The sequence below is a fragment of the Phalacrocorax carbo genome, chromosome 3, assembly GCF_963921805.1.
Source record: "Phalacrocorax carbo chromosome 3, bPhaCar2.1, whole genome shotgun sequence".
Classification (NCBI taxonomy): Eukaryota; Metazoa; Chordata; class Aves; order Suliformes; family Phalacrocoracidae; genus Phalacrocorax; species Phalacrocorax carbo.
In genome coordinates this window covers 23147329-23170063 of record NC_087515.1, presented here as the reverse complement: position 1 = coordinate 23170063, position 22735 = coordinate 23147329, and the positions used below count along the sequence as shown (strand labels likewise).

At 39.0% G+C, this 22735-nt stretch overlaps 1 protein-coding gene across 2 annotated transcripts in view; it reads left to right on the top strand.

Moving 5' to 3' along the window:
• Nucleotides 1-22735, top strand: part of EML4 (EMAP like 4) — a 162205-nt gene that overhangs the window by 23810 nt on the left and 115660 nt on the right. Inside the window, exon 1 of one of the 2 annotated variants that reach the window (XM_064446132.1) lies at nucleotides 14087-14126. The exons of the other annotated variant lie outside the window; for it this stretch is intronic. Coding sequence (XP_064302202.1) covers nucleotides 14102-14126 — 25 coding nt within the window. The 5' untranslated portion in view covers nucleotides 14087-14101. Of the gene's footprint in view, nucleotides 1-14086; nucleotides 14127-22735 lie in introns of those variants that run through there. 2 annotated transcript variants of the gene reach the window in all.

Here is a 22735-nt window from a genome sequence, read left to right as displayed (position 1 = left end):
CTGGGCTTGTTTGATCTGGAGGAGGCTGAGGGTTGACCTTATTGCTCTCTCCAGCTACCTGAAAGGAGGTTGTGGAGAGGTGGGTGTTTGTCTCTTCTCCCAAGTTACTAGTGATAGGATGAGAAGAACTGGCTTCAAGCTGCATCAGGGGAGGTTTAGATTGGATATTAGGAAGAATTTCTTCACTGAGAGAGTGGTCAGGCATTGGCACAGGCTGCCCAGAGAGGTGGTGGAGTCACCATCCCTGGAGGTATTTAAAAGTCATGTAGATGTGGCACTTCAGGGCATGGTTTAGGAGGCATGGTGGTATTGGGTTGACGGTTGGACTTGATGACTGTAGAGGTCTTTTCCAAACTTAATGATTCTGTGATTCGATGGATTAGACAATGGTTTCTCCAACTTTTTTTGCTGGTCTAATCTGGTTACTTTAGTTGTCCAAATAAGAAAATCTTGATTGACACAAGGAGACCTCAGGGGGACAAGAGAGCGTAATCGTACAATTATGTTTTCTTGATATTTTTAGTAGATGCATGTAAACCTATAATCTGTATAACCTTCCTAGTTTAATGAACTGTGATATCAATATCAGATGTGATTACATACTTTCTTCAAATGTCTAAATGGTTATTCCATTTTTCTCATTTTTTCTGAATGACTTAACCAGATGAATCTATTTAAATCCTGAATTTTTGATGCCACAGTATCTTGAGTCATGAAGTGTGACTCATTCACTCAGACTGCATTTTTGTAAATGACACTTGACAATCCAGCAGACAGGAATTTAGAAACTGGTAAGTGTTGGCATCTTCAGTCACTGACTGAACTCTGCCACGCTTGCTCTCTCAAAGGGTTTTTGTGTTCTGAGTTTTTTTTTTTTCCTCACCTTATATCTGTACATACAGGGCATATTATTTGCCTGTTAGCTAACTTGCAGACATATGTTAGTTGGGTTATTTTTTTGTTTATTTCTTTGCAACCAGGGAGCTAGCAAAACCTGTTGGAATTAATGTGTATTTGCACATTGCTTACATTACTGGTGTAGGTGGTTTTGCTTTGCATCAACGTAACACAGGCTAAAACTGTTAATTTGCAACTCGGCAGGAATGGTGAGGAGTTCAGCATTTAACATCTTTCCCTTGTTTTTGACAGCATTCCTGCAGTACCTGTTCAACACATTTGAATGTACTCCTTTCATCAGATGTCTCTTAGGGTTTTGGTCAGTGAAACAGGGAATCTTCCTAATAATGAAAGAATTTTCCTCTCCTCTTCCATTCTTTTTGTGTGTTTTTTTTTTTTTTTTTTTTTTTTTCCCATTTTCTTACATGTGTGCTTGTATAAATTGCACCCAGCTCGGTATCTTTTTGTACTGCTCACACAGAAACTCTTAAAATAGAGGCTATGTTTTCCAAATGTAAGAATTGACAGTCTTGCTAATGGTTGAGTACCCTCTCTGCAACATGTCTCAACCTCAATTTTTTTTATTACAGATCTTTTAGTGCATAAATTCTCCAGTATTTTAACTTCTAAAGTGATTTTCACTCAAGCATCTCTTACTCTATTCTCGTTGGTAGACTTTCTGTTGTGAGGACTGTCCACCAATGTAAATCAGTTATCGCCACAGACTTCACTGAAGAAGTTTTTTCAACATGCACAACAAAAGCACAGTGGGCCAGATCCACTTCACAGGGTTCTGTTGATTAAGATCAGCTGAATTTCTGGCCCAGCATGTCCAGTGCTCTCAATTCCCAAACATAGCCATACTGGCTCTGTGAGACACCAGGAGGACATTTATATTGGAGGAAAGTTTGTTGTATCAGCTGTGGTACAGAAAATCTTCTTTCCCTGGGCTGTTTGTTACATATTTTTTCTAATTGTGACTTTGGCTATCTATCAGATGTTTCTATTTAAACAAACAAGTTTCTTCCCCAAGTTTTTGTGGGGATGATCTGCAATGAAGTACTTCTAGCTGAGACAAAATGGGTGATATGTACATATTTAGTGACATCAGGATTTGTTCAAATGAATAATTGAATTGTGACTTTAGAGTAGGATATAGTGGGAATAAAACAGTGGAGAGCATCTTAAAAAAGAAAATTTCCATTCCATAACACTTATCTTGTGTCCCAGCTGTTTGTTCCCCTTCAAGTCAAGTCCATACTACCATCATCTGTGCTACCTGTGACTGTTGATTGAGGGTGAGCCACAAAAAGGCATATAAGGTACAAGTCTTTATGTACAGATATGTCAGAAAAACTATGTGCTTGCATTTCTAGATTTGCCACCCATCCCCCCTACCCCTTTCCTGTGAGTTCCTACGAGCATTTTGGAGCATCTGATGACAAGGGTATGTCAAAAGGCTGTAGAGTAGATCATCTATTCTTGCATTTTGGCTGTTGGTACATTTTGGCTTGCTGATATATTACATTTGTAATCCTATACTGTGCATGCCCTCCTAGAATAGATCATAGACTCACTGGAAAATGTAGGTTGGAACCTCTGGAGGCAGTCTAGTCCAACAACCCCCAGCCCCAGCAGTGCTGGCTTCAAAGACGGATCATATTACTTGGGGTCTCGCTCCAGTTGAATTTTGAATATCTCCAAGGATGGAAAGGCTACACCTTTGGATAAAAAGGAAAAAAAAGTCCTCAGTGAGGGTGGTTAAGAGCTGAGTTGGAGTTTCCCTTGTTGCAACCCGTGATGCTTGCCTCCTGCATGCCCCTTCTCTGTGCACCTCTGGAAAGGGTTTGACATGCTCCTCTTAATAGCCCCTGCCCCCCAAGGTAGTGAAGGGTAGAGTTGGATCCCAGTTCTCACAGTCTGTGCTCATGCATGATGTGCTGCAGCCTCCTTATTGTCTTAATGGCCCTCCACTGCTTTCTCTCCAGTTGGACTATCTGTTAGGGAACCCCAAACTGAACATATGTCTAGCTGCCCCCCAGAAGGGAATAATCATTTCTGCCAACCTGTTGGCTGTACTTTTGCTCATACGGACCAGTGCGTGGTGAGCCTTGGTAGCTGCAAGGGTGCCCTGCTGATCCCTGGAGATTTTGTTCACCTGCATCCCCAGCTCCTTTCTGCTGGTCATCCCAGCCTGCACTGCTGTGTAGGGTTATCCTGGCACTGCTGCAAGACTCTGAGTTTGTCTTTGCTGAATATTGTTATACTTCTGTCAAGCCGGTCTTCCAATTTCTCCTGATGCTGGGGAGTGGCATCTCTCTGGTCCCGCCCCTGCCATTTTGGTCCCACCCCTGCCATTTTGGTCCCGCCCCCCAGTTTGATGTCATCCACAAAGAGGGTGAGGGTATGTCCATCCCATTGACCAGGTGAAGCACTATCTGCTCTATGAGGCATCTTGATGAATGAACATTAATTTTTGTTATGCCACAACTGACTTTTATTATCAAATTTAATGGTCAGAACATCACCTGCAAAAGAAGATTTGGTGCCAGACATCAGAACTAGTGTTCTGGAAAGGAACAAAACATTGTTATTGAAAATTTACATATTAATTTTTTTGTCCTAAGTGTTGATACAAGTTGTTTGAATTTTATAGTAAGACTCTGAAACACCTTCTCTCCGAAGAGCCCCTTTCCCTTTCCCTTTCCCTTTCCCTTTCCCTTTCCCTTTCCCTTTCCCTTTCCCTTTCCCTTTCCCTTTCCCTTTCCCTTTCCCTTTCCCTTTCCCTTTCCCTTTCCCTTTCCCTTTCCCTTTCCCTTTCCCTTTCCCTTTCCCTTTCCCTTTCCCTTTCCCTTTCCCTTTCCCTTTCCCTTTCCCTTTCCCTTTCCCTTTCCCTTTCCCTTTCCCTTTCCCTTTCCCTTTCCCTTTCCCTTTCCCTTTCCCTTTCCCTTTCCCTTTCCCTTTTTTTAACAAAACAAAACCAAAATCCTAAGAATTCTTGCAACAAATTTGGAAAAAATTCCATTCCAGGTATGAATTTATATAGCTGTGCATGGTACTAGAGATATTGATTTGTCAAATATAAAGGAGGCTGTGGAGATGCATTAACCTTTTATTCTTAAACACTTGAGTTTGCTGGAAGCACAGAATAAAATCATGATCTGTTGCTGCAGGTGCTGGAGGTATAGATTGATGCCAACAGAAGTGCTTATAATAAAGAGAATGCCTTCAGTTTTGAGTAAAAGCCTGTTCACCATACCTTGAGGAGTAGTCGCTTTCCTAAAAATAGTCTGCTGTCAAATACAGGGAAGAAGTGAGAGCTATCAACCTGCAGCCTAGTTTACCTAGTAAACTAGGAAGTCTTACTAGGAAGAAACTGGAAGATGTGTGATGGTGTTTTGTTTTTTAAAATTATTTATTTTTATTTTTGACAGTGGAAAGTGAGTGGGTTTTTCTCCCCCTCTCTACATGTTGCCTGCCTGAAGCTCATCTTGTTGTGGTTGAATGTGGAATTGGGCAGTGAGTTGCTGGAAAGGAGCTGCAAGTTCACTTTTAACTGCTGTTGCAGCAAGGGAGGACTTTGGTGTTGGGGAAAATGGGTCAGGGATTTGAGAGGGAAAAGCACATGTACAGTTGGGAATTTACCTTATGGTGCCGCAGGCAGAAATAGTTTATTCTGTTTTCACTATATGTAATCACTGGAGATCTTGGTCTTTGTAGTGACTTAGTCAAGGTCATGTGTAATCGTCAAGTTTCTGACACAAGTCCCTAACTGGTATGGAGAAGACTACTGACTTCTGAGCAGTTCTGTTGATCATTGGGTACATGTGTCCCTGGGTATAACCCTTCATTTGCAGTTATAAAGGTGTTTAAAATATCTTGGTTTTTCAATATGATTGAAATTTAAAAATCAAGTTAATTTTGGAGAATATAATTGCTATTCTAATAATCAGTAGTAATCTTGTAATTACTTTGCAGCTGCATCAGTTTGAGGAACACTTGCATTGAGCTTTCGGTTAATTTGCCTTTTGTGCTGTTAGAAATAAGCACAAAAAAAGTTGTGATAAAAATCTGACCCTGATCTGTAAGTTTGTTGAATAGAACTAGTGGGGTTGAGTATGGACAGCAGTTTGACTGGATGAACCAACGGTGGTGATGAGATCCAAAACTTGCAATTTTTCATCCCACAGCTTTGTAAGAAATTCCAGAGGAAGAAACTATTGGGTTGCGTGTGGGGTTTTCACACGCTATTTTTTTAAAACAGAAGTATAGTTAAGAGGGCACTGTCAGCATGAGAGCTTAGTTTTTTTTTACTGACAGCATCACATTCATGCTAAATAGAGGTCTTTAATCAAAAACTGATTTAGATTGGTGAAAATATACCTGGAACTTGTGTATGTGATACTACGTAGAACACGTTATCAGATAATGATGTTGAAGTTCTGCTCTTTCACTAATCTTTTTGATATTTTTTCCCCCGATGAAATAAACAGCACAGTACAAACATTGTACCCTTTTTGTCAGTTCCATAGCTTGAAATCTTAGTAGCAGTTTTGAGAAAGACAATTGCTAGAATCTTTTATTGTGATCCTCCAACAACACCCTAGTATCCCAGAAGATACTGAGCCTTAAATGCGTGCTTCTGATTACATACGGCTTTTGGTTTTTTTTTTTCTGAGGCTGTCACGTAGCTTTCTGTTTGGGGTTCGGGTTTATTTGAGGGGGGATGTGTGTTTGTTTTTTGAGGGGGTGGGTCTTTTTAGTAGCTGGTGTTCTTGTAGATAAGAGGTTAGGGGTTTCGGGGGTGGGTTTGTTTTGTTTTGGTTTTAGCTTTGCATAATTTCAGTGGATTCTGTGGTTTAGGCAGGTATAAGGCCGTGGATTCTAACTAAAGCACTTGAGCTCTGAAAACATCAGACTATAATACCTTGTCAGGAAGAAAGCTGGTGATGAATCTAATATGAATTTTGAGCTTGTTTTTGTTATGAGCTGCTGAAACAGAAAGGAAAAGTTTGTGTGTTGTTTTGGAACTGAGATTTGCTGCTTTCCTGTTATGCAGTGGTCTCACCCGAGATTGTCTAAAGCCAATTCTGTAATGCAGAAACTTTTGGGGTTTTCTGTTGTATGGGTGCAGCAGATCTGGAGCGGTTGTTCAGTCCATAACTGCATTATATTTTAGATTCAGTGAACATCATGGTAGAAGAAGGAGAAAATTTCTGCTGGGGGCAGAAAGCTAGAATGGAAAAATATTATTTTCTTTGTTACATGAAGGGATGCCCAGAAATTGTCAGAAGAAATGGGAGCATAGCTAGAGTTAAAATGAAAGAATAAATGGAATTAAAAACAAGGTCGGAGCTGAAATCAAAGGCAATTTAAGAAATCTCATCACTGGCTTCTGTATGATCAGTCCCCAAGATTCATCTAATTAGACAGTTCAGCCACTTTTACCACAAAGCAAAAGAAAAATGCAGAAGTTCCCACTACTTTCCTGAATGTTTGTTTCCCCTAGCAGATTTAAAGTCCTGACTGAAGTTTGCTCTGTGTATTTATGCGTGCATCCATATAAATAAAATCCAAACTGCAAATTATACTTTGTAGCATCAGAACTGAAGAACTGGAAATCTCCCTTGGTGATGCACTGGCCTTTTCTCCCTGTGCCATCTCTTGCTGTACTCCATCCCTCTGCTCCCCTGGCTCTGCTGCTGCATTTTCTTATTTACCCCCCGCAGGCAGGTGCTTATAACAACTTGCTGGCAGGGACCGACAGTTTTTTTTCCTCTTTGTTGGCGGGATTTGGTGAGATCACATGGGTATTTGCTCCAGGAGCTGGGAAACTGCCTTGCAATCTGTTCCAGTTAGGTTTTTGTGAGTAATCGGGAGTTCCTCATATCTGTATTGTCTTAAGGTTTTCTATTGTTAATTGATTCAGTTGCATGAAGCTGTGACAGTTATGATAAGCCTTATCGTTTTTACTTCCAGTTAAATATTTATAAGATGTGAATTTCACTGTATGTGGCTTGAAAGTCAGATGGCGAGTCTCTGGATGTATTTGTTTAACCATCTGTAGCCAAGTACAATTAGCATGTACTGTAAGGGCAGTGGTAATTATCTTGTCTAGTAAGCATGCAGAATTCTTTCTTACTGGAAGATTATTTAAGTATTCCCTTGGTGTAGCTTGGGGCAGCAGGAAGGTGGATCCCCATGCTAAAAATAATAAAGGAAGATGTGCATTTATGTGTTGCATCAGTTTTCAGCAAGCTTAAAATAATGTCTTGTGCAAGAACATGCCTCCTTCGGCTGATGCTCTAAAGACTATTGACAAATTTAACTTCTGTGAACGACCACCCCCCCACACCCACTCCCCCTGTACTCACACAGAAATAGTTAATGTGGAGAAATCTGTGTTCACCATTCAGGTTATAAAATAACTCATCCATTTTTATGTGTTGTTCTAACTTAAGTAGTGTCTGCACTTCAGGTACAGATTAAATTGCACTAAGGAAAGGAAATCTGTAAATAAAAAGAATCTGTAAATATTATCGAATGGTGCAAGTAAAAGGTGACTTTAACTGTCTTGGGGCAAAACAAGTTTGCAGTTTCTCACTGAATAAAGAGGCTAGTGGTTTGTTTACATGGAAAAGAAGAGGTAGTTATCTTTAACTAAAATACAGTATTTTGACTGATTTGTCACGAGCCCTGGTCTAATTAAATAAGTGCTTTCTGAAAAGGTTGTTAGGTGTCCGTGTGCTTTCTTCAGTTTTTGTTCCTCAGGGAAGAGAACTGGATGTATAATGTGAAAAGGAATTTGGTAGAGTGGGGGTGAGGGTTGGTGGGTTTTTTTTTGTTTGACTGGGTTTTTTACAAGTGAAATTATACATGGGTGTTTTGGCAGTTTTGGAGGCTTATTGCATTGCTTACTTTGGAAATGATGTAGTCTTATTGCCTGTTTACAGGGCAGGATAAAAAAAAAAAAAATTAAAGAATAGGGTACAGGATGGGGGAGACTACTCTTGACACTGAAGAATTTCTAACCCGTAGCTTGCTGTTTAGGAAGAGAAAACTTGTAAAAAAGACGTTACTGTAATTTTTCCAAGTTGAAAAAATTGCTGCACTTGTTGATGTTTGGGTCAATACTAAGTACAGCTTCTAATATCTTTTTATATTGGCAGTGGAGCAAAATAAACCCATTTCATGGAAAGACTCACTGTGAGCTTTTTTTATTTTAACTTGCTGTAACAGGACTGATCTGAAATAACATGTCTTTCTAATTGTGTGTGCTAGAGCCAGAATCTCTTGCTTGCAACTCTTGGAGATTCAGAAATAAACGCATCCTTCATCAAATACTGATTATGCGTTACTGCATGTGCTTGCTCATAGGTTGACTAAAGGAACCATAGCATGAAATATCTTGTACAACTTCCACAGAGGCGCTTAAAAATAACTACACATTCATCTTTTCTGTTTTGCTTTAGTTGTAGAATAATATTTTTGTTCTCTGCTTCCCTGAGTTTTGTGTTTTGCTTCAATATAGTTGATATTTAAAAAAAGAGCATAAATGGGTGTTCCAGTAGGCTAAGTAGTTATTGACCTAAACGTTTAAAGCTTAGCTTGGAGGTGTGAAACTAAAGTATAACTTCCATAAATGAAATGTCAGCTCCAATGTTTGAGACTTTTGTTTATTTTCTGCTGTTTCTCTCACTGTGATTTTCTTTTAGGTGTAAAGTAAAAATAATGGCATTGTTAAGAAGAAAAAGTAATGAAAATGTAGTTTGTCTCTGTTAAGATAGCCACGTACACACACAAGTGTGCATACGCTGTTTCCAAGCAGATGTTTACTTTTTGAGGCATCCATCCCTTCAGCTGGCCCTCGTTTAGTGTGGTACATCACTCCTCAGTCCGGTGCTTCTCCTGTTTCTTCTAAAACAGACTTGAGTGACTGGTCTGTTGGAAATACACTGAAACTACATGTTCCAGTATAGGGTTACATTTGTTTGTACTGTACGTTACTTTGGGGAGGTACTGAATTGTATAATATGTGTGCTTGAAACAGCAGGATTACATTTAACTTGGAAGAGGAAAAATTAGGAAGCTGAATAAAATGTTTTAGAGTATGATTATAATACTGTAGAGGAGGCACGTTGCAGAAAACTAAACTTTCACCCAGGTGGGGGTTTTTTGCTTATGGTAAATGGAACATTTTCTCATACTTCATTCTGGTTAGCTGTAGGATTTTAAATCTCTTGGTTTTGAGAGACACTCTTCCTTTTTGTGTTTTACTACTCTGTGTTTCTTACAACCCTAAGCATGAAGGAGGACGACTTTTTTTTCTGGTAAAAGAACTATTTTATACAGTTCTGCAATAAAAAGTATTTACTGGATTTTGGTAGTACATACTGGTCTGGAAAGATGAGCTAAGCTGCACAACGTGCTTTAACAGGTTTCTGCAGTTTTGAATGCCTGCCTTTTATATGCAGTAAGTACAGAGGCAGCTGACTGGGTTTGGCCAAGTTCTGTTACATCAGTTGTGATTATTGAAACTTAGATGTGTGCGGACTGTGATTTAAAACAAACAAACAAACACCAATTAACATTTTAGAAAGATCTCTCTCTTCTATCTCCCCCCCTTTACTTATTTAAAGTGAAAGCAGATTAGTTCAGAGTCAAAAATGTTCTGAAAATCTCTGTGATAGACAAAGGAAACTAAGCCATGATGTTTGTCTTCTTTACTTATGAAAGTTTTTTTTCTAGATATTTTCCTAAATATAACATGCAAGAGTACTGCTGAAGTGGTAACCCTGAACTGGTAACTAATGCCATGCCCAAACAATCCCAGTGAATCTTGTGGAGGAAGGATTCAATTCCTGCCCTCCTACCCCTTCAGTCAGAAGTGTGCCATCAAAAATTTGGCTTGGGAAGCAAAGAAACTTGAATAGTTTAAATTTAGGTCATAAAAGTTTAAGTAACATCTGGTCTCAGAAAGGATACATATGACTGGAGGGGAAAAAAAAAGACAAAAGGGAAGCAGGAAGGCAGAGTGGTACACCAAGGTTGAGTCAACAAAGGCCCTTCAGAAAAGGGGAATTCAACCCGAGTGAAACCAATACAGAAAGCCATAAATCAGGCAAACATATGAGAAGGAAATCAGAAGGGTAATAACTCTGTGAAGCAGATGGTCTACTTCGTAATGTGTCACCTTACAAAAATAGGAAAGAAGTGAAATAGTTCCTTCACCAATAGATAAAGGAAAAAATTAGGTGGGACTGTTGTGGTAAGTACTCTAGTTCTATGGGGGTTTTGTTTTTTTTCCTTGTTAATAAGAATGAATTACTGTCAGGCTTTAGGATGTTAAATAAAAAGATGCTTAAGCTGGTGCATTGAAGCACAGCAACCTGTTGTGACCAGTTGGGTATGCTAAAGAATTCTGGTAGAATTTAAGGATGACGGGGTTGCCCTGTTCCAAACAGTCAGTGATTTAATTTGGTTAAGCTAGGCAGGTTTATGAAAAAATGCAGAGAAAGCTGATGAAGCAGCACGAATGAGGAGACACGGACAGCCCATTGGACTAAGAGGATTTACAGAGGCTTAATTACTGTCTTAATTTGTGAGAGAAGGGGGCACGACAAACCTGAGTTTACAGATAAAAGAGGATCTTGATGTAAATTCTAAATTCAGAATTGGGCAACCAAATTTTAAGTACATGGAAGAAAATAGATTGCTTTATCTTAGTGGTCATCTGCAAGGGATCAATAGAAAAAAAAAAAAGGGGGGTGGGGGAAGCGTATGAGACAATGGAAAGGTAGAACATCTCCTGTGAACAATGAACACTCAGTGAAACTAAATCCAAGGAAAAGGAAGTTAACTCCCACCCACTCTTTTTCCTTATCCTTGTTCTCACAGATTTAGTATTTATATTGAAAAACATATCCCCTTCGCAGGCTACTGAAGCTGAGAACTCTCCTGAGAATTGAGATGATTTAGACATAAATATGAGCAGTAAGTAGGAGGTGTTACAGTAAATAATCTGTTTTTAGAAAACTGTAGAATTATAATGGTTTTGGGCATAAGCACATTTCAGAGGTGTTCAGAGGTTTTGTTTTTTCCCCTCCAGAAGAAAGCATCTCTGAATGTGTTATTAACATGAAGAAGCAAATGCTGTCCATTTTTAAAGACATGGTGCAGGTTAGATTCACGTTTAGTCTCACCCGATAGAATTTTTTTTTCTGAAGTACAGCTCTACTGCATGGGCAGCTTGTGACCTGAGTGTGTATCAGGTCCTCCTGAAATGGGAGGAGTATTTGTTTACTTCCTTTAAAAACAAACAAAAACAACAACCAAAAAAACCAAACCCGAAACAAACAAACAAACAAAAAACAAAAACAACCCAAAACCCAAAACTTAAATGCTTTTATTTGTATGTTGCTTGACTTTTGCGTGGGAAAATCACCAGGAGCAACTTGTCTTGTGAACATACAAGTGTCTTCTCTCCCACTTTTAGAAAGTTGGTACAAGGCTGTAGCACTGATGGAGATGTCATGGGCTCTTAGTTCTGTGAATATAAACAGGAGTTGCTCTGGCTGGAAACTGAGCTGTCTTAGCAGTTCAAGTGCTTCCAAGCAGCAGTGACTGCTAGAGCCATGTTGCCTTCGTCTGCCCAAATCCGGCTACTTTGCAGCCACTCCTGTCACCAAGGGAAAGACTTGTGAGGAGTTGAGATCTGCCCTGTAGCACATGAATTTCTGTCTCAGGTATGCAAATAAAAATCTGAGGGCTCAGCAAAGACTGGTACAATGGAATCAATCTTGAAGTTGTCACATACAACTCTTCTCTTACTAAACAGAAGTCAGTGATGTCACGTTGGGCAAGTTGGATCTTCTTGTCACTCCTTGAAAATTCTGAGATCTTCTGTGAAGGTTCAAAACATGATGTAGAAATTATAAGCTGAATTTGTAGGACGTGGGCTGGCCATGCCTGCTGTTGTGGTACAGGGAGCTTCATAGTTTATGATTATGAAATAACCTTTTCTTTGGTGGTGAGGTTAAACCCTAACCAATTGCCATTAGAGAGTATCAAATGGAATGAAATATTTTTTCAGAGGGGATTTAAACTTTATAATGTATTTAACAAGTATTCTCTCATTCACTGTGTGTTACAGAGCACATCTGCAAAGCAGTTTACATGCCTGTTGCCTTTATCCTGGATTTGTAACATTTTTCTTTTTTTTACCCCCAGGTATGTATGTCTAGATCCTTTAGGTGTGAATTGCTTGTGCAGATGTGTCCAAGTAGAAACCCCACACCTCAAAGTCTGTGTTATGGATGTAATGTACTTTCTTGGGCATGAGGAGGCCTCATGTCAAAGTGTTATCTCAATAACATGTTCCTGAGGCTTGAGAAAGGAAGGTGCTTGAACTTTTCTGCTTAGGGGGAAAAAGCCCTTTTATTACTGTTTGGATTGAATTACAGGAGTTAATCATTGCTTGTGGGTGTACGTGTGTGGAGAGAGAATATGTTCATTGAAAGCAGTGAATCTACCAGTTCCAGTTGTTTTCTTCAGCCCTCTGTGCCCAGTGAGATCTACGAGTATGATTCTCCTGTGTTAGGTTCTTTGAAAGCATTTTTAAATCTAGTAACCGCTGGCAAACAGTGTCTTATCAAAACCTCTTGAAATGTTTGGGTAGCGTTGTATCATCTGAAGGACAGTAAAGCTGAAGTGTTAGTTGTGCATCCTGAAGTATAGTTAAATGTACTGAAGAACTAGACATGACAACTTGTACATTTGTCAAAGGCAAAAAAACCCCCCAAAAAACCCCAAACCCGCAATCACATTTTCTTCATTATCACTCCGTATTCAGTTGGCAATATTCAGTTCACAGTAACTGAAGGAGGAACACGCAGATGAATTAAAAGAAACTGCTGTTTTTAAAAATTGTGTAGGAAAGCCCATAGCGATACTCTCCACACACATGACCACCTTCAGTATGAGAACATACAGTAGTCTGTCTAGTCCAATCTCTTGTATTTAACTTCAGAGATCATCGGCTGATTTCAAGAAGATACAAAAGCTCCCTGCCAGGCAAATGTGGGATCATCTTCCTCCTTACTCTTAATAGAAGTTGTTTTAAATACTTAAGAAGGGTACTTTATATCTCTTCTAAAGCCTTTGTGCTGTTTTTTTCTTTCAGTAATTTTGCCTGTAATGTCTGTTTTAAAAACTGTGTTTTCTTTGAGGTTGTTTTTTAATGCTTGCTTTTGTCAATAGTAATCTGAATGCATTTATTGCACTCCTGAAGAGACTAAGTGGTGTTTGTAGGAATGGTTGCAACTTTTGACTTGGCATTTGTTAAATATAAGTGTTTTTATTAATATGAATAGAACAATACTTGTAATTAGATATTCTGGTTTTAGGAGGAATATTGATATAGGTTACATAGCATTTATTAATAAATAAGGAAATGTTTCTTTTCCAAATATACATTTGCATTAGAGTTCCTAATATAATGGAATTGTTTTTCCTGTTCTTAAAATTGTTTTGAAGGCAACATTTTCTTCTTTATTAAATCATTAAAACGAGACATGTAATTTTGTTTTACTTTGCCAAAGAAATGCAAAAATAATTTTTGTTGTAAGGAATGTTAAAAAAGAGGTGTAATAGAGAAGAATATGAACCTCTAAAATATTTATTGCCTTTTTAATGGATCTTTTTGTTCATGTTTATTTGTGGTCAGTTGGAAGGAAGTAAGCACGTTGCATCCTGCTAAGTGTGGAAGGCTTTAAATATGTATTGCTTGATGTTAACTTTTTTTAAAACGTTACTTATGACTGACACGTCCTGGTGTAGTTTACTCTTCCCGCTAGTGACCTTGAAAGCACGTCTGTGCAATAATTGCTTATTGCTGGAACAAAAGATAGTTCTGTCTAATATTTGTTTGAATTCAGGAAGCTGTGTTTGCCAAAGTAAAATCTTGGTGACGCAACTATGTCAGGTTTCAGCAGCCACACCTCTGCTAAGCAGTTTCAAGTCTTCAGTTTTAACCTTTGTTCATAGCTATATTCCTTTTCCAGCAAAACATGAGGCAGTTTTCTTTCTTCCTTCTGCAGTGAAGCTGTGCTAAAGAAATACAGAGTTTCAGAGGAAAAAGCAGCAGCAAGTACTGTTGAGGTTTGCGGTAGTTTTGTGTTAAGGTAACTGGACGGCAGAAGGATAAATGGATTCTCTTCCCAATCATTGTGGTAGGGATGATGCTCAATATTCAGAAATGTTGCATGGTGCGGATGGTGTGGGCTTTGTAGAATAGGATTTCATAATGAGCTGTGACTGATATCTGAAAAACGATGTAGAAAGCTATAACTATGCTTCAACTGCATTCCATTGCACAGGGATACTGGATCAGACTAAGTAGGTACATCTTCACTGCCATAATACAGCTTTCAGTGTGGCTCCGGGGTATTGCATTAGCATTTGTCTTTGGTATTGCTGTTTAATGCAAGGATACCTTTCTAATGAGCCATGCTGCTGAAAGGGCTCCCTCTAGGACCGTGTGAATATAGTTTTCACTGCTTTATGACGAGGATTTGCTTTTCTGTAATTATGGATTTGTAAGAATCCCTTCAAAATTAATAGTTTTTTGGACAGCAATTACAGTTCTGAAGCATATATAACTATTGACGTGCTGAGCTCCTGAGCTGGTCCCTTTGCCTGTGCTGTACCCATGTATATGGGCCTCTGTTCCTGTGCTCTGGTGAGTACAGGACTGGGTCTCTGATTAGCGTATCTTCTCACTATTATCAGACTGAAAGTAAGCATGTAATTATAAATTAGCTGTTATAATTGCTTTGGGGGAAAAACAGAGTTTTGAAATAGAGTCCTGGAGGATCAGAATTTCAAAAGCAGATCCATGCATTTCTGCCTGGAGCGATCCATATTTATGCACATGCATACACATGCGGCTTTTAATTATCAAATAAGAAAGTTTTGTACTGAGGCTTCTGAAATTTGCCCCATAGATGTAAATGCTAATTTGTCAAGCCCATAAGTGCTTTAAGCATCTTTTTTGAATATTTGCTGAACATAGGGGCCTGAAATTAAGAGCTGTGGTCATGGAGAGCATTTAGTGCGTTGTTAATACTTCTCGCCAGCAAGATGCAATGCCAGGGGTCAAACCCTTGTTTACAGCAGAAATAAATAAAGCAAGCAGTCCTTTAAAAAATGACTTGTGAAGAAGCTATAGTAGTAGTGTGTGGAGCCTCTGTAGTTTGTCGCTGCATTCAGCTATGCCTCATCTTCCTACTGCCCCAATTTACTGCCAAACTATGGGACAGCTGCCAAAGACCCTCGTTGAAAGCAGGTGACATATTTAATGTGACGTTCATCGGCACAGTCCACTGTCACTGAGTTACAATGGGCATGCAAAATTTGTAATTTACAAAAATAGACTTTTTTTCTCTCTAACTTGCCAAGAATGTCATGTTTCTTTTTCTAATGTTCCTGCTTTTTCTGACTTGACGACTTCTAGAGCTACTCAACACTACTCCTTCCTTAAGTCCCTTGGAGGAGCTGGTCGATGATACAAGCATATTCTGTACCTTGAGGGACTAAACTGTAGTTTCCGCTATGCGTGGACTAGGAAAAGGAATTTAGAAACCCAGGGTTTTCACATGTGCAGCATTATACGACTAGCTCAATGACCACCAGATTCAGAAACTTTTTTTCTTCTTTTTTAAAAAGATTTTTAATATGGTTACCCAAGTCTTTAGTGTGTTTTTCCATTAGGGAAAAAAAATCAGTTTCCTCACCGAATGTATTCCCAGTCATTGATACATGTTGACTTGCCTGCTACAATGCAAACAGGGATCTACTGCGCTCAGTGTGGTCAGAGCGTGCATCTGTCTAGGAGACAGTGAGTATCTGCAGAGAGAATAGCTTCAGCTTTACTTGAAGTAAGCCTGTTATGTGGTAGATAGAAGATACCTGGAACAAGATCCAGATGCTCAGGAGTGATGTCTCCCAAATGGTAAACAAAAGAAAACTCTATGTGCCTCAGAAGTTTGGGGAATGTACTTCCATCAGGAATCAGGGTAGTTGTTCAGATGCTTGGTGTTTATTGAAAGTTTCCTTGAATAAATTGATTTTTTTTCTGTCTCTATAATAGTCAGAAATCACAGGCCCAAAATTAAAATGAAATAAAAAATGCTTGCTGGAAAAGGCAGGGAGTAAGAGGAGGTATACAACAGCTGCTACAAATGAAAAACCTCTTCTAGCTTCCAGGAGATTGACTATTATTGCCTTCCCCTTGAGCCAGAAAGTGGTGAATGCTAAGGTGATGTGAAAATGGGATGGTAAAAGACTTGGAAAAAAACATTAAATAATCTAATTTAAGAATGTTTTAATTGAGCATTGGTTTTCTGGCTGTTTTTAGATATAGTGATACCCATTTACTTGGTGTGTGACAACCTCTGAGAAAGGCTAGGGTATGCTGTGGTTTTTTTGCTTAATTAGGAAATACGTAAAATTAAAAGCGTTGATAATTGAGTACTTAAATTTACTCTACGCAGACATGATCCTTTTACTTGAAGACAGATTTACATGATATTCACAGCCCATAAATCATTCTTGCATTACCTCCCTGCAAGACTATTGGCAGTAGTGTATGTTACTCAAAATACGCCTGTTTTCAATTAGCTCAAGGAAAATTCTCTAGTCATGGAAAGAACATCCATTTCTTAACCTGCCCTGAGAATTAAACACCCAAATACATTTGTGTGAAGATTATCAAAGTTTACTCTGCATGTGCCGATTTTCAAATAGGAGAAGATAGGAAGATTTAACACAACTGCCTTTGAAATGTTTCTAATCCAGAGACTCAGAGCTGTGATCAGTTGTGGGGTAGCTCCTAAGAAACAGAGAAGTGCAGCAAAAGCGTTTATGGCTTGGAAAGCAGGAAAGACTTCAGAGAGCCATCTGTGGCAAGTGCACGGTGTGTGCTGGAGCTGTTGGTTACTGCTGCGGGATGCCAGGACACATCATGGCCAGGCAAGATGCTGCCTTGCTCGTCCTAACTCACTCTTCCCCTCTGAACGGGAGAGCAGTGCTGATGTTTGTTGCTTTTTCTCTTTAGCAGCAGTTTTCTGTATGCTCTTTATACAGTTTTTTTTGGTTTTATTTGTGGAGTGGGGGAATTGAGAACTTTTGGTTTTGTTTTGTCTTGTCTTTTTTCTGTACAATGCTTAGACAGGCTTACTTTTTATTTGTGGCTTTGCCCATTTCATTGTGCTTTGGTTAAAGAAAGGTTGTTTTGTCCTTGCAGTTACAGGTTGCAGCACAGATTGTTCTGTGCTCTCAGGGTTTTTCTTGTATAGCTAGTTCCATCTCTGCTGCATGGACTTTGTCCTCTTAATTGGACAAAAGGCAAAGGACATTGCCAACTTTCACAAAAAGCTTCTTTTCTTCCAAGGGAGATTGAAATAGCTTTCGTCTATGAGTTTTTCTATTGAAAACCAAGTTTGTGTGAATTGGCATACTTAGAAATGAACAACGTCCCATTAACTAAATCCCTTTTTGAAGGCAGAATGGGTGATCTTGATTTGTGTGAGGTTGCCAAAGTAAATGTCAGTTGAATTTCTTGTGGCTTGCACTTAGCTGGAACAATATACCTGGCCTTTAAGTAAAGATTTTTTTTTTTCACTGCCTGGTCCGAGATGAAGAACTGACTTTATTCCGGGTTGCGGTTAGTGAACAGATATCTAAGGGTATTGAATTTACTCAACTGTTTTATATTTTTTCTAGTGAAAGAGGCATTACTTCAGCACGTACATTTTGATATGTAAAACTCATGACAAAGATACCAGTTTTTTAGGAGCATCTTGTCCTCCTGTTCTGGTGGGGGGTACAGGCTGCTTGAGAGCACACGCATATGTGCGTAAATTTGGAGGATTCTGTCCTGTGAACGTGTCTAGAAAGTAAAAATTTCCATAAAGTAATATCACTATGTGTGTTTAGATTAAAATCATGGTGATGTTTGTTTGGGCTGCTAGGGAAATGCTAAGCATCTAATAATTTAAGCAGTCACCTTTTTATTGTGGTCAAAAGAGGTGGGTCATTTTGCAATGTGCATAAAACAAATATACTCTGTGGCAGGATACATTAAGGCTTGTTGTTCTGGCATGCAAAAAGACTTCATGCTAAAGAAATACTTTATATACATATGTTAATAATTCCCAGTATATATATTTTTGTTAATATCATATAAGTCTGCATTTATGAGACTTTAAAAATCCTTTAGAGATCTTCACTCAGCAAGAACCTGAGTGCGTAGCTGTGTCAGTAGAAAACTGGTCTTTCATTAAAGTTTTAGTAGACAGTTCTGAAGGGCTGTATTTTATTGTGGCCTGAAGTGCCCAACAGAAAGATCTGTTGTGGCAGATACCTGTTGAGGAACCTTTGTCTGCTTGCGTTACTCTTCTAAGATGTGAAATATTCTTTACTAAACTTAAAAACCTGACTGTGGGTTGAATGTAATACTTGGATGAAGAGAATCTTTTTATCATATTTTTAGCTGGAAGGTGAGAACGGCAGGAGGAAGGCCCTGACTGTGATAAGCTGACTTATAAAGTCATGTAGGTCATGAGTCAAGGGGTAGCAAGTGCCATTTTTATATGCTGGGGTTGTTTTTGTGTTTGGTTGTTTTTTTTGTGTGTGTGTGTGTGTTTGGCTGGTTTTTGGCTGTGTTTTTTGTTTTGTTTTTAAATATATCTATGGGCTCAGGCTTTTGAAGGCTTGATCAGACTAATGCCCAGTTCTTATGAATTCAGGTACTAGATGGGTAGCTCTCTGCTGTAGGGCTTCTGGAAAATGTCATTTGTCCATTACTTGCACAATAAAAAAAAAAGTAGAGCTGGGAACAGACTATTTGTTACTTAACTATAGGTTCTGTGCTTTAATCACGATTTATGCCTCCCTTTTACAAATGCTTTTACCCTCTTGACTACTGCATCCCATGGAAACACCTTCCACTTAAGGAAAATCTTGAACTTCCAAAAAACCACAAGTTTGTGGCAAGAATAGGAAGGGAATATTTTAAAGTGAGACCATGTATTTATTTATATATACATAAAAGGTGTGTGCGTGTATATATATTATATATACACACATATAAAATATGCATTATATATTAATATATAGATATAAAAGCATATATTTATTTTTATATATTATGTATATGTGTGTTTATATATTTTTTTCCCATCTGGCTTTAGTAACAGTTAATAAGATGGCTGGTTACTTGAGTTAAACGATATTTGTAAAACTGAAGAGAAGGAGCATTAGGGTTGCCTCTACCTTTGAGGAAGCAGCCATAAGGAGCACAGGTGCTCTGCCTGAGCAGTGCACAGGGAAGAGGGAAACCCTACCATCAAACATAAAGCTAGAATTCTGTGTATCTTGGATATCTTAATATTTTGTTGCTCAGAAGTATTTTCTGGAAGGACTTTTTCGACTGATGACTGTGTTATCACTGCAGCCCTAAATTAAAACTGCTTGGGAAGTGTGCTATACTGAAATGCTACACTGCTCCATGAAAGGTAGGCAAAGCTAGCACAAGGCTTTAGGCTGCTTTTCAGGAACAGATGACTGTTTTTAAAAACCTCCTTTCTTATGCCTTCCAAAGAATGATATTATTTTATTTTTTTTTTAATTAAACATCCTCTCTCTTCAGGTTGTTTGGATAGAGCTCATATGAGCACGAGGAGGAGAGAATAGATGCTTTATGCGTGAGGAAGCACTCTGTTTAACATAGTCAAAGGCTGATATGTGCCAAATACATACAAGCAAGAAAACTGCTCTTTTACTGAGGGGTTATGTATGCAAAAGTGGGGGCAGAAAAAGGAAAGAAAAAGTATGATGGGTTTCTTCCAGCCCTGACTGATAGGGTCTTTGTTGCTTACATAATTTGTGAAAAGGAAATAGTCCTAATGGTTTTTCATGGATCATTGGTTTATGGGCTTGGCTCCAGAAAACCTTTTTACAGAGAATAATTTAGTTAAAATGGTGACACTAATCAAGTGAAACTGAGAGGGTAGATGCTCAGCAAGTTCAATAACAGGCTGTTGATTGTTTTGTTGATACTGTTTCCTAAGTCCAGTAACAGTAGGCTTCCTGGCTTTATTTTACTTTCCTAGGTGGCACGTGAGAGCTCCATCTGACTGGTTTGTTTCTGGTTTTAATTTTTTGGTTTTTTTTTTTGGGGGGTGGCTACCTTTACTAGCACGAGCCAAGGACATGTGCATCCACCAGGGTCCAGGCTGGAAGACAGAGCATCCTCAGTGAGGCTTCTAGATTTGAGGCGGTGCATTTTGAAACTCATTTTCCTTAACTATGTGTCTGAGCCACCTTCGGCTCTAGCGGAGACTGTTTTCTAGAGGACTGAATGTATTGACAGCAGGTCCTGCTGGCTACCCCAGAGGTAGAAGCAGCAGGCAGTGCCCAGATTCAGCAGGGAGGTCTTGGCTCCCAACCCCATATTTTAATGGGTCTTTCCACCATCCATGGTGGTCTTTCCCTAGGATCTCTCTTTTACTGCCTGGCAATGAATACAGTTCAGAATTGGATCAAGCCAAGAACACCTGTGAGTTGTACCTCTGAAGTATGGGACATCTGAGGTTCCCAGAAGGATAAAATGCTTGTTGCCTAAAAGATCCCCCTGCTCGTAAACAGTATCATAGTTTTCCGAACAAGTTTCTTTATACTGGTAACTCCAGAGCGTTTCTGTGAGCAGGCCTGTTTTCACCAAGTTGCTAGCTTGTGCCTTTCCCCTGATGTGACAGTCACCTCCCTGGCAGGTGACTAGTGCAGAAGTAAGGGGTACCATCAGCTGGTATACGCCTGTGCACAGATGATGTTGGGGCGAGCAACGCAGTGGGGTGGCAGTAGCTCCTGGAGCTAATATGGCTGCTAATCACAACATTATGTGGAAAATCCATTGGTGATAGCTAGGCATTTCATGTGTGTTGTGTGCTATGCATAAGTTTAACACAAGCAGTTAAATATCAGTGCCAGTTTGAAACCTCCTCTGAACTGTGCATTAACCACTTCTTCCAGTGGTGCGCAGGTGTAATAGCTGCGAGGGAGTTCCCGTAAGGATGGTGGCAGCTTGGGGCACCAGGCTGTGACTGACACACAGTGCCATGCTTCCTTTCACTTCTCCCTGCAACCCCTACGTTGTCCTTCAGCCTCTTTCCAAAAGTCAAACCTAGATCCACATTAAGTGTGGTGATGAAATTCCAACCTACCGCCTCTCTGAACAGGAGTTTCCTGTATTATTAAAAGGCTAAGGATATAAATGGTTTCTTACGCATGAGATGTATCTGCCATTCATACGGGTGCCAGATGGGTATAAATTGAAGGATACTTCATTATGTTGGTGGAAAAAATTATGGGAATGCTTGCTTGAGTGAGTTTCAGATGGTGCTGATACTTAACCACTGGTGGTAATAAACCCCACATTTAGCCCCTTGCATTTGAACAAAACAATTTATAAATCAGTTTTCTATTAACACCTTCAGGGTATCAAGTGAATTTTCCTTCTCTTCTTACTGCTATGTGAAACCAACAGCTTTGTTCGGGAAGAGTTTTTTCACTTTGTGTGTGTGTTTGTGTGTGTGTGGTTGTCGTGTTTGCTTTTGCCTGCATATAATCCCCCAAAAGAATTAACTTGCTGTAGTATATTTTCAAAATCAATTTATAGCAGACCAAATGTGTTAACATGCAGTCAAAATAACCATGTGTTCCCATGGGGAGGGGAAGGGAAGGACAGGGTTCTTCTAAGTGGGACTAACTACATTCTTACAAGGCAGAGAAAGGTGGCAAGAGAGAAATATTAGTCTGAACAGTTCTGAATAGGTTGCATACTGTCTGTATGCTTTTCTTTCACCAAAGCCATCAAAATAGCCACTGCTGCTCTGTGAAGAAAGTTTTGTGAAACATTTCTAGTGCTTTTGCTAAAAGCGAGAGAAAAAGTAATTCCTCTGCAGTTGGAAAGTATCTTTTTTCCTTTTTTTTTTTTTATTAAACTACTTGTGCTTTTTTGGTTTCCTTGTTTACTGTATCAGGTTTTGAACAGTAGAAATGTGATATACAGGTTGATGACCTGCAAACAGCAACACTTGAATATAAACTGATATAAAACAGGATAACAACTGTAGGACTGTAGTTTCAGGTCCTTACGTGCATGTGATATCTTTTCTTATATACCAGGCTTTTCAGTGAGGTTTGGACCTCACCATTTATACATAGAAAAGAATGAGGGGAAAAAAAAAGCTAAAGAAGGTTTAATGTAACTTTTGCCTTTTATTCTTCCTCTTAGTTATAGTTTTTTTTCTTTTATTGGCTGTAAAGTCACCATTGAGGAGGGCTAAAATCAGAATCAGTCATGCACTTTCTTCCTTTCATAGTTCATCTTACTGCTTTGTACTTGACAGTAGCCTGCTGCTTTTGGACAACTATAGACCATTTTTCACAGCTTACTATTACATAATTTATTAAAAACCAAACCAAACACCACTCCTACCTGCCCCCTTTGCAATAAAAAAAAAAAAAAAATTCAAAACAACTAAGGATGGAGAGCTGAAGTTCATTATTAAATAGGGTGCAGACATGTTTCCAAGTTGGAGAAGAGAACATTTTTCAAAGCTAACTACTCTAAAGTATTATTGGGTATGGCAAGCTGAAATCGTCTAAAAAAAAAAAAAAAAAGGAAAACAGAAGTAGTAGAAATGGGGTTGGAGGGAAGATGTCTAGTTTGCTAGAAGAATATGGTCATGCTTTCAAGTGGAGGGTAAGATTGGAG